Source organism: Camponotus vicinus, unplaced genomic scaffold (assembly GCF_025532165.1).
Source record: "Camponotus vicinus isolate PSW18456_S1 unplaced genomic scaffold, iyCamVici1.0 SCAF_13, whole genome shotgun sequence".
Taxonomy (NCBI): domain Eukaryota; kingdom Metazoa; phylum Arthropoda; class Insecta; order Hymenoptera; family Formicidae; genus Camponotus; species Camponotus vicinus.
The window spans coordinates 11,507,918-11,520,000 of record NW_028141949.1 but is presented as its reverse complement, the minus strand read 5'-3'; the positions used below and the strand labels follow the sequence as shown (position 1 = coordinate 11,520,000).

Below are 12,083 nucleotides of genomic sequence, written 5' to 3'. Positions count from 1 at the left end.
AGGGAGAGAGGGAGGGAAAGGAGAAAACAGGAAATGAGTAGACTCGAAGAAAAATTTTCTAAGATCGAGTCATCCGCGCGAGAAGGTTCGTAACGGAAATAAGACACCTGACTCTTCGTCTTCGTATCCCGGACGCAGGTACTTCGCGGGTCTCGCGCGGTCCATGAAGAGCGTCAACAACGCGCAACTTCCGGATGAGCAAGACGATCGAAGACGTGACGTCTACGCTGACATCGGCGGCTGGATCCTTCAAATCGTCGGAACTAACGAACATCGATTCATTGAACGCGCCGAACGTTCGTTAAACTTATCGAACCATCTATCGAATAATCAATGGCACGGCCGATCAATCGGAAAATGTAATTTATTGTCGTGTAATAAGACTCAGTGCTTCAGCGACGGGGTTGAGGCTACTTACAAAACATTACTCCCTTAATTGACTATTTTGTAAATATTTGCGCGTAACTTTCGTTGAAATAATCTTCGCCTCGATAATATGATCGTTCGAGGGAATAACTCGCGAAACTAGCTCTATTTCAAACGTGTTTGTAAATTTTCCCACATAAGTGTAGTTTCTCATGAGTTTTGATCGATCCGAAATATCCGCATTGAATTAGAAATATGTCCCCTTGAACGAACATCGTTGTTGAAAGAGGACCGAAGATGAGATTGTATTTAATATATACAGACACGATAAGAAGCATATGTGAGAATGATTTGTCTGTCCTCTCACTGAGAGTTGTGTCGGGGTTGTGGACTGTTACAGTTGTAGCTGGAATTCCTTACCTCATGAAGGTCTAAACGACCGACACACATATCGACATCCAGATGCGTGAGATCGAGCTGTGAATGAAGAAAAAGTACTATTCACCGGACAATTATAATCAAACCAGTGATAGAATGAAGAAAAAAATGCGATGAGAAAGTGCGCACGATGACAGAAGAAGCTACGAGGAACAGTTTGGACAGGATAAATATCGCCGTTGAGCGAGTAACAATTTCACGTTTCTTAAAGAAACAAAATGCCTCGTTGTCATTTAACTTCGTCTATATCATTGCCTATCATCGTCGTCAATTATAATTATCATCCATCATTGTGTTTGTCCGAACTCATTAATGTCCTCGTTATTATCGTTATCAGTACCATAATACAATGTCATTTGCATTGCCATAATCAATGATATCTTCTCGATGTGTTCATCCGTGTGTTACGCGCAGAAAGTTAAATAAACTTTTGCGAGATTCTAATATTTCTGTAAGAATAACGTAACAATCTTAATATCTCTCATATTCTATGATTGATAAAAGGACATTATAAAAGAAAAAATTTAAATATATATTAAATATGTATACGACATATTTGAGAAATTAAAAATATTCGAGAAAAATACATTCGATAGTCACGCAATAGACAGAATTATTCTCGCAACATATGCATTTCTTATATAGAGTTTTTTTTGATCCTTAATATCCGATTTTCGTCTAACGCTGAATATTGTTTATCGATTTTGTTTTACTCGTTAACCCGTTAACGTCACGAAGAGCGATACCACCTTCTGTTGCATTTCATCGGTAACATTCGTACAATAAAGGGTAGAACTTTATAGTATAGAGAGAGAGAGAGAGAGAGAGAAAGAGAGAAAGAAAAATATAACTCGCGCTGTTGACGAAATCATCCTAATGTTCTACCTAGATTTTATGGTACATGCTCTAGCGATTAATTTAACATGAGATTAATTGTTTGTAACTAAATCTTTCTCAATCTGAGACCTTATTTTATCGGTCTCTATATATTTTCTTATATATCCCAACAAATTCTATTGATCTTGGAGCTATTTTTTTCTTCTTATTTTCATAAGGGGATCTGAAGAATGTGAAAGCGTAGAGGCCCAGAGTTAACACGAAATTTTGAACAAATATTTTATCTAATTTATCTAATTTATTAATGACAAGATTTCTTAATAATACAGAATTCTTATAGAAAAATCTCTCTTCATAAAATTTTCATAAATCTTTTATTCGAAGGAAAAGCCTAATTAAATTTAATATTTATTGAATTTACTAGAATTTTAAAATATTTAACATTATAATAATTATTGAAATAACAATTACTATTATTATTAATATCCTTGAAATTTCAAAATTTATAAAAACGATAAAAGAAAATACATTATAATATTATAAATGAAAGCCTCTTACAAATTGCGAATATATAATTGTGTATGTATTGTTTTTTATTTAAAGTGCTACTTTTTAGACCCGACATAAATATATTCTGGCCATTCTTTACAATATTTTACATCGAGGATCACATGAATTTCTCTGTTGTTGCTTCCATTATCACTAATCGCTTATATATTTAAACCGACACGTAATTGCATAAAACTGACGTAAAATGTAAGTAAAGAATAGCCTTTCGATGATGCGTGATTAAGTCGTGCGAAGAAACCATGATATATGAGAAGAGGTATTTATTTATTTATTTATTTATTTATTATACATTGAATTACCTCGTTACTTGTATTCACTGTTCTATCGCTTCGATAATCTGCGCAAGATACAAGTACGTCATCATCTTCAGAATTATCAAATTACAGGTGAAATACATGTGATAATATTGTATTCCGACGTAGGAGCATAAAATCGATCATTTTAGATACTCTAGAAAACATCATTGCGTCACAAACGGATGAGGATTTTGCGATCAATGCAAAATTAGTCATACTGTATCTGTGATCATGATTATCAAACGTCGTGAATTTATCGCAAATGTGAGAGTCAGTAAGTCCTCGTTATTCACATAAGAGCAGTATGTACGATAATAAAAGTCGATATTATACGATAATAATAAATACATTTCCTAATATCCTTTGTATTTGCTTCGCCCATCGTTAATAATGGTATAGGTTTCATTAATTATATTATGCGCTTACATACAATCTGATACAAAAATGATTTATTAGAAATCTCTAATCCATTGCGGAATATCCAAAGAAGAACTAAATTGTGAAATCTCGTATTAAAGATACACTTAAAAATCAAGAATAATTACATTAACTATGATAGAATTTATAAAAATTACGAAAAATACATACAGAATATTTTGTATTCTAAATACACACAACAAAATATGTTAATATTTAAAAAGATCATTTTTATTTTTATTTTCTTAGACACTTGTTTATATTAATTTGTAAGTTATTATGAAAATAAATTTATTTTTTTCTGTTTTTCTTATATAATCTCTAAATAATTCAAATATTTGTTCTAGCGTTCATCAATTTCCAAATCTTTTCTAAATAAAGATTTGCATCTAATTCGTAAATAGTAGTCTTTAACAAATTAAGTATAGGTGCAAGTGTAGGTTCTTTTAATTCTAGACGGCGATCGTCGTATTCAGAGGGTAAGTTAATTGCAAAAAAGTCTTTACATATTTTACAATAAAACAATTTTATAGAAAATTGATAGAAATATATAAACAGCCATTCCAGAACAGCGTTAATTTTAATAAAATTATCGCTATATTGACATGTTATTAAATAAATTAATATAATGATAGATTTAAATATTTTTCAATATGTAACTGAGCTAATTTCACAAAAATCTGTCTTCAAAGATATTTACTCTATTTGCATTTGTATTGTACAATTTGTCACTTCAAGATTACAATTTATCACTTCAGATACAAAGTATCCTGGAACTGTATTAAAAAATTTTAACATGTCCTATATACTCTTATCCAGAGAATAACTGAAATAATGTATAAAATAATAAGATTTTAAAATGTTAAAATCATATTTGAAGAATAAAGCGTTCATAATAATTGAATCACATTTAGCTCAGTTTTTAATGAAAAATATTGAAACGGGAAAATGTTTGTATAACTTGAACATAAAAAATCAGGTAAGAAAAAGTTCTCATACAAAGTTTTGTTTATTATTTTTCTGTGTACTAAATTCAGGCTATTATTCTAAGTTTTACTTACATTTTACGTTGAAAATACTTTGTACATATCTGCGTAACATATAACAATTGCAGCTTTGAGAAGTTGTAAAAAACATGATTATATATATTCTCTTTTCAATGGGTTTAATTAATATATTGAAAATAATTTTAGAGATTCTTTTTTAAATTTTAAAAAAATATTACAAAATCAGATGTTCAAGATCAATTCCAAAACCCTCATAAAGTACTTGATGAGCTTCTTGAAGTTTCTTTGAGTTGGATATTAATTCAACTCTAACAAATAATTGACAATAATCAATTGAAAAAAATATACAACATTTAGGGAATCTCCTCGATGAGAATGAAGTACTCGAATGGATGGTGAAACAGAAGACCGATGAGAGCATAGAAGAGATTGATCGTGAGATTCTCATCAAATACATTGAGACAAAAGAATTTCTCGCTGTCATATTTTGTAAGGAACAAATTTCAATTAGCATATCTTATATAAAAATAGCAAAATAATTTTTTTTTCTATTTTTCATCTTTTTAAATATATTATATTAGCACATACATTGTGTTATATTAAAACTAAATTTAATAACTATCGTATATAAGGAAATGTTACAAACAAAGAACTTATGTATCAAAATATGAAATATTGCTTGAAATTTATATATTTTACTTTATATATTTTATATTACAATATGTTTATGTTATAAAAAATTAGACAAAGAGGAGGATCCAGAAAGCCCTAGAGTGCTTAGACATATCGAACTGATTGACGATGAGGCTGCGGAGTACGGAATAAAGATTGTCAGGATGAAGGATCGATTGATGGCAAAAAAATATGGCTTCCGAAATCCACCCGGTATCACTTATTTCCGCAAGGGTAAGAATATTAATTACGACGGTGACATCGATGACGAGGAAGAGATCCTCGATTGGTTGACCAACCCGGAAAATATGGAACTCACTGATCATATAGAGCGTATTAACAGGAAGATGTTTCAAAAAGTTCGACAAACGACCGACTATTTAGCCGTATTTTTCTGTGAGTATCAGTATGAATATAATGTTCAACATAGTTAATAACATTTCCTTCCGTTTATCCTTTTTTAATATGTCGTCTGTTTTAGACAGCAACGACTGCAAACAATGCGGCCGAGTATTAGCGGAGATCGAACATATCGACGATGAAGCCGATGGAGCCGGTATTAAATTCGTCAAACTTGATGACAAACAATTAGCCAAGCAGTATGGTGTTTTCGCATTACCAGCGATATTATTCTTTAAGATGGGATCAAAGGAACCAGTTATATATGCAGGTATAAGATTCAAGTTTCTTAGAATTTCATTAGAAAGAGATGTAAAAACAGAAGATATAAAAACAGAGATATAAAACAGAAAAATTAAAATTAAAAATATTTTTCTTGACAGGTGATCTGTATGACGAAGAGCAAATTTTGCAATGGTTGTTGACGCAAAAGGATCCGTCAGGTGAGGTAATCGAGGCTCTGGAAGGCGAGGACCTTCTAAATTTGATACGAGAATCGGAATCTTTAGCCGTATATTTCTGTAAGTTGTAAAATAGATAACTTTTCGCGGGATCACGGAATGAATTGCCGAGCAGCTATTGGCTTCGCTTTATTTTTTATTCTTTATTTTGATCGCGTTCTTAATTGACATATGATTATTATCTCGATGAACAAATCAATAGAATCTATAGTATTTCACACTATATTTTTATATGTCTATATATCTTTCTTCCTTTGTTCTTCCGTATATCCCCTAATTTTTATATATCGTTATAAAAATTAATCTTGACATCACATCATTATATATAACTTTGAAAGAAAAAAAAGAACTGCTAACTATATTTAACAATTGTCAGCCCGCTTGTTTGATCTTCCGATTCCTTCGTTTTATACGTTATTTCCCGCTATCCGACTATTGCTCCGATGCCGTACACATTGTGTACTAATGCCGTAGGGAACAGAACGCTTTGCGACATGTGCCAATCAAAATCATACCGCAAGCAGATGCGCCACAAGCAGGAACACAAGACCGCGGAACATGGAGATGCCACTGAGGACATCGATGGTACAACAGATCAAAGCAAGAGCAGAATTTATAGGCCATGAGCTTTCTCGCTATCTCTTTCTATTTTTCTTTATTTATTCTCTTCCTCTCCCATCTCTTTATGTGGTTTATAATTTATGTTCCAGATTAGTTATCTCAATCACAGATAAATTTCCCATAAAACATAGACGGAGAAAAAGAAATTAGCTGTCGCAGCAAAACCATTATTATTCCATACTATAATTTTGCTAATCAATTACTCGATATTATATTTTGCAGCAAAATCTGCTTTAAAATCTGCTCATAAAATAGAAAAATTGTTGAATATAAATTTACAGACTAGTAAAAACATAAATTTGCTACTAAACCAAAAAAATTGTATTAGTTTTAATAAATGCATTTTACACTTGAACTGTTATTCTTTTGATAACGGAGTAAAAATTAATTTATTATTGTAACAAAATAATTCGTAGATATACACAGCTATTTTTATTGAAATTGATACTCTCAACAATTCCTTTTGTCTCTAAATAATAATTGATGAAATTTACTATGATAGTATAAAATATACTGTGCCAGCAAATTCTTTTCTTCGTTTATAAGCGCACGATTTATTAATACGCGATATAGGCAAACTTTGTCGGAATCCCGAAAAATTTCATACACGTACCATCATAGTGCATGCGCTTTTTTATAAGAGATTATAGGAAGGAATACCGATGATTAACATGACACAATTTTGTGCGTTTCCTATTCAATATTATTATTTTCTATAAATTTATCATCGTAACTAAAAAAATATTAATATGAGTAAATTTTAAATTTTTAATAAAAATACATTCAGAAACGATTTGCCTTTTATCATCAGTGTTCTTTCGATTATTTTAGTTTTTATAGTTAATAAAGAATTGGATGTAAAACCACTCCAGGCCGTATTATATTCATAGGATGCTTTCTCCAAGAAATAATGTCCTCTCTCCGATATATTCTCTATGTACAATTACACAGTTACACAGGTGCACGTGCACGAGAGCAAAGCATGCAACATGAGAACAGAACACGCAGCCAAGCAGTAGTGACCTACAGATCCCGATGAGCATGCAAAATTCTTTTCCACATTTATTGTTAGTCTATCAATGAAAACGGATTCTAATATCATTGATGTTCAAATATCATATGTGTAATTCATAGATCGATCATCCGATCATTGTTGCAATACTACTTACCCTTCATGTGTATTTGCCTTGTATCTAGCAGATTCCTTCCTTATATCGAGTAGACTATTCGCATCAACGATATCGATGTGTGATTTAGTATTAAAAATGCCTCTTTATATTGTTGAAGTAGATTATACAAGATTGTGAATTTTTAATGAGGATTTGATAGTAATAGAATCTCCCTTCAGATCCCGACGATTGTACGCAATGCGTGGCAATACTCGAGGAACTAGAGAACATCGATGATGATTGCGACAGACACGGCATCACATTTGTAAAAACACAAGTAAGTAAAATATGACAAGTAAAAAATAGACATATCAAAGATTTACTTGCTTTCTTTCTTATTTTATATTTATTTTATAATTTTATATTATTGTATTTATTTTATAATTTTATTATATTTATTTTAAATGAACAGATTGATTCATTAATATACAAACAAAAACGCAATAATTTTGATTGGAAAATTTATCTCGAAAACAAAGATTAATGCAAAAAAAATTTTTTTCTTTTTCTTTCTCCATTTCTATAAGGATTTCAAGGTAGCCGAAGATTACGGGGTGACGGACTTTCCAGTATTAGTTTACTTCGAGAAACAAACGCCAAATGTGTTCGAAGGTCTGTAATTTTGACGAGTAGCTCTCTCAATAAATTACGATATTTTATTTTAACGATTCTATATTATTTTAACGATTCCTTACTTATAGGTGATCTCTCTGTGGAGGAGGAGGTATTACAATGGTTGATTACTCAAAGAACGGAAGATCGGATCGAATTGATCACAAGAGTTATGTTAGAAACATCCGTTGAAGAGACACAGTATTTAGCGGTTTATTTCAGTAAGTTAATTATTTTCGAAGAATAAGAGAGAACTCTGGCAATTATTATTATATAGTTATATAAATGTAAAATCAATGTCTCGTAGATAAGCAAAATTGTCATATATGCGACGAAATTTTGGAGGGTTTAGAAAGGATAGACGACGAGTGCGATGTATTTGGTATACATATGGTAAAAATTCAAGACGCACATCTGGCGAAACGATATTCAATTAAGACATTTCCGGCGCTCGTTTATTTCCGAAATGGCAATCCTTTACTTTTTGAAGGTTCAATTATCTATTTATATCTCAATAATCTTGTTATCTTATAATAAATAAAGGTAGATAAAATTTCGAAATGTTGCATGCGTTAGGGGACCTTCAAAACGAAGAATCGGTCCTCGAGTGGCTGATCGACGATGACAATCGAGAACTGGCTGATGAAATAGAATCCGTCAATGAAAGAATGCTGGAGAGACTTCTCGATGAATCTCCTTTCTTAGCTGTTTTTTTTTGTAAGTCTGTCAATAATCATTATCGGTTTCGAACTCTTTGTTTTTCACTAAGCGCATTTTTTTAAACTACGTATTTCTTTTAAACTTCGCCGTTCAAAAAAATTTAATGAGAGACACTCTGTATATAACTGTATTTTATTTTATATTATCCAGATGATGAAGATTGTCCAGAATGTGACGAAATCATGGAAGCATTGGAGAAAATTGACGGCGAGGCCGATCTCTTCGGTATCGACTTCGTCAAGATTTCTAGCTCGGATGCTGCTGAAAAATATAGCATTCTTAACGTTCCATCCCTCGTGTATTTTCGAAAGAAAATGCCACTTGTATACGACGGTGACCTTATGCAAGAAGATAAGATTTTGCAATGGCTTACTTCTCAAGATGTGTTTGAGATCAAAAATGAGATCGAGGAAGTTAACAGAAAAATGTTAGACAAGCTGTTGGACGAGAATGAATTCCTTGCGGTTTTCTTTTGTGAGTAAACAAAAAATTACTAGAATTATGAATTATATATATAGGGTGTCCCGGGTTTTTTCGGAGAAACTTTGGGAGCTTATTCTACAAGTTGAAATAAGAAAAAAATGTTATATGAAGTGTTTGGAAACGCTTTATTACGAAGTTATTACAAATAACATGATATCGTCCCAAACAACACTCTTGGTGTTTACTTGATGATTGGTCCGGGTGATGAGGGGGACCGGTCCTATGACCTCCGAGATCATCAAATTTATAACGCCTCTTGATTTTTACCTATGGGGAACTTTAAAAGATAAGGTTTACTGTACAGAGATGACTTCACTTGAAGAACTAGTATAACGAATTACAAACTCAGTTGCTAAAATTTGACAAAACGCTCAAGAAATTTGTGATATAATAAGTTCCATAAGACATCGATATGAAGCTTGTATCAACGTACAAGGACAATACTTCGAAATGAGTGGATAAACACGTTTGACTCATTATTTTTGGTTTGTGAACATTTTTTCTCATAACTTCATAATAAAGCGTTTCCGAACAAACTTTATATAACATTTTTTTCTTATTTCAACTTGTAGAATAAGCTCCCAAAGTTTGTCCGGAAAAACCCGGGACACCCTGTATACAGGGTGTCCCATTTTAACATTCACACTCGAATATCTCGAAACCATAGCGGTTTCGGTGAAAATGTTTTAAACAAAAGTTGTATGGTTTTAAGGGGGCCATAAGATGGTGTCATTAGTTTTACCTTGAAAAGTCGTTTGAAGGTCACGTGAAGGTCACCTCCAACTTTTTAAATGGGACACCCTATATACTTTTGCACATTCTTGTAGCTTGCCACGAGAACTTTCCAAAACACTATAATTAAATATTTTTTCATTAAGTACTTTTCGAGTTATGAGGCTTGAAATAATTTCTTAATCTTACATAAACTATAAAATATCTAGTAAAATATTCATTTTTCGATTATCTTACCTTAATACTTTTATGTACAAAATAATGAGAGTAATCAATTGGTGTAAAGAAAACAACTGTATGTTTTCTTTACACCAATTGATTACTCTCATTATTTTGTACATAAAAGTATTAAGGCAAGATAATCGAAAAATGAATATTTTACTAGATATTTTATAGTTTATGTAAAATTAAGAAATTATTTCAAGCCTCATAACTCGAAAAGTACTTAATAAAAAAATATTTAATTATAGTGTTTTGGAAAGTTCTCGAGGCAAGCTACAAGAATATGCAAAAGTATATAGGATGTCCCATTTAAAAAGTTGGAGGTGACTTTCACGTGATCTTCAAACGACTTTTCAAGGTAAAACTAATGACACCATCTTATGGCCCCCTTAAAACCATACAACTTTTGTTTAAAACATTTTCACCGAAACCGCCATGGTTTCGAGATATTCGAGTGTGAATGTTAAAATGGGACACCCTGTATAATTATACATAATTATACATATAATTATATGCGCAACGCCATTGGATTTAATGATCATCGTCTATTTGTTACGTCCATTGTTTCCAGATGAACACGATAGTGAAGAAAGCGAGGATGTAAACAAGAAATTGGAAGAAATCGACGGCGAGACTGATAATCTGGACATCACATTCGTTAAAATGGCAGATCCCAGATATGCTAGGAAATGGGGAGTTATCAAGCTGCCTGCCATCGTCCATTTTCGCAAACGATTCCCTAGTATTTATAGAGGTAAAAGATATCATAGAAAATATTTTTGATCACAACGAAAATATCTTTCTTTCCCGTCAGTTATGTTCCGGTTAATTCTTTCTTTCTAGGTGATCTACATAATGAACAGGATGTTCTCGAATGGTTACGCAAGAACAGATATCGACAGCCGGAATTGAACATCTATATGTACATGCTGATCGCCATCACCATCCTCTTCCTCATGTACACCGGTTTCCTCCTGTCGTGTTTTCGCTCGGAACCGTCCGCACCCGTCGCGCATCCCAAGCAAGCGTGAAACATGTGCTCAATACGGAAGTGACGACAAAATAAGAGACAGGATTTGTGAACTTCGCGCTTATGCGCTGCTCGGTATTCTCTCTTTGATTCCCGTATGATTATGCGTGGCTAAGTTAGTCCGGAACGAACAATTTACATATAAATAGTGCTTAAGGCGATAAGAATGACAATAACGATGAATACAATTGTTGGAATGAAAACGACGAAGCGATCTGCCTTGCACGCCCTGCCAGGCCGCTGTCAAATGTTAAATGAAACTATTGCGTGAAAGAGAAAGAGAGAGAATGCGTTTATTGAATCTTGTTTTATGAGATTACTTTGAATATAAGGATCGAAAGTAAATTACATGTAGCGCAAGTTTAAAAAATTTTCGTTTCTCGAACGATAAAATGCGAGTGTTTACGAGATGAAAAAGAGAGATTTTTTTCTTTTAAATTAACATTGATACTATTACATTCTTTGTGTCTCAGAGAATATACAAAAAACACAACTTATTGTGTATTATTTTAATTTATGTACACACACACATTCAATATTATTATATATCATATCTTTATATATATATATATATATATATATATATATATATATATATGAAATATATAATATTAAAAAAATAAAATTTATTCATACGAATACTTTTGGCTCTTAACCTTTTCCCTGACGGATTTTTTTCAACAAATGTAACAAAAAATTGTCACATTTTTTAATTACATTTTTCAATTAGTTAAAGAAAAAAAAGTTGGATAGGACGAGATAATTCGGTCGCGTTAGACCGAATTTGTAAGACTAGCCGGGACGAATAAACTCGGCCGCATCATGGGAAGAGATTAATTAGTGCAATATCGTTTAACGCTACTTCTAGAAATAATAATTAAATATCATCATTATAATGTTTCTTTTTTTTTAATAAGGAGTACCTTTGATTTCTGCTAGTATATATTGTAATATCATTATATATAGAGTAAAATTACCGTTATTTATTATAATTATCATATATTGTATATAGAATAAAATTATTACTGTTA

At 31.8% G+C, this 12,083-nt stretch overlaps 1 protein-coding gene across 5 annotated transcripts in view; it reads left to right on the top strand.

Annotated features, from left to right (window-relative positions):
- Positions 1-12,083, top strand: part of Hlk (hulk) — a 42,338-nt gene extending 30,255 nt beyond the window's left edge. For 2 of the 5 annotated variants that reach the window (XM_083087209.1, XM_083087207.1), the window contains 13 exons: positions 4,289-4,420; positions 4,676-4,999; positions 5,085-5,273; positions 5,386-5,523; positions 5,938-6,063; positions 7,433-7,530; positions 7,781-7,865; positions 7,955-8,086; positions 8,173-8,355; positions 8,442-8,582; positions 8,736-9,059; positions 10,594-10,776; positions 10,866-12,083. In XM_083087209.1, the coding sequence (XP_082943335.1) occupies positions 4,289-4,420; positions 4,676-4,999; positions 5,085-5,273; positions 5,386-5,523; positions 5,938-6,063; positions 7,433-7,530; positions 7,781-7,865; positions 7,955-8,086; positions 8,173-8,355; positions 8,442-8,582; positions 8,736-9,059; positions 10,594-10,776; positions 10,866-11,053 (2,243 nt within the window). In that variant the 3' untranslated portion in view covers positions 11,054-12,083. Of the gene's footprint in view, positions 1-766; positions 2,867-4,288; positions 4,421-4,675; positions 5,000-5,084; positions 5,274-5,385; positions 5,524-5,937; positions 6,064-7,432; positions 7,531-7,780; positions 7,866-7,954; positions 8,087-8,172; positions 8,356-8,441; positions 8,583-8,735; positions 9,060-10,593; positions 10,777-10,865 lie in introns of those variants that run through there. The other 3 variants (XM_083087208.1, XM_083087210.1, XM_083087211.1) reach the window with 3 other exon arrangements.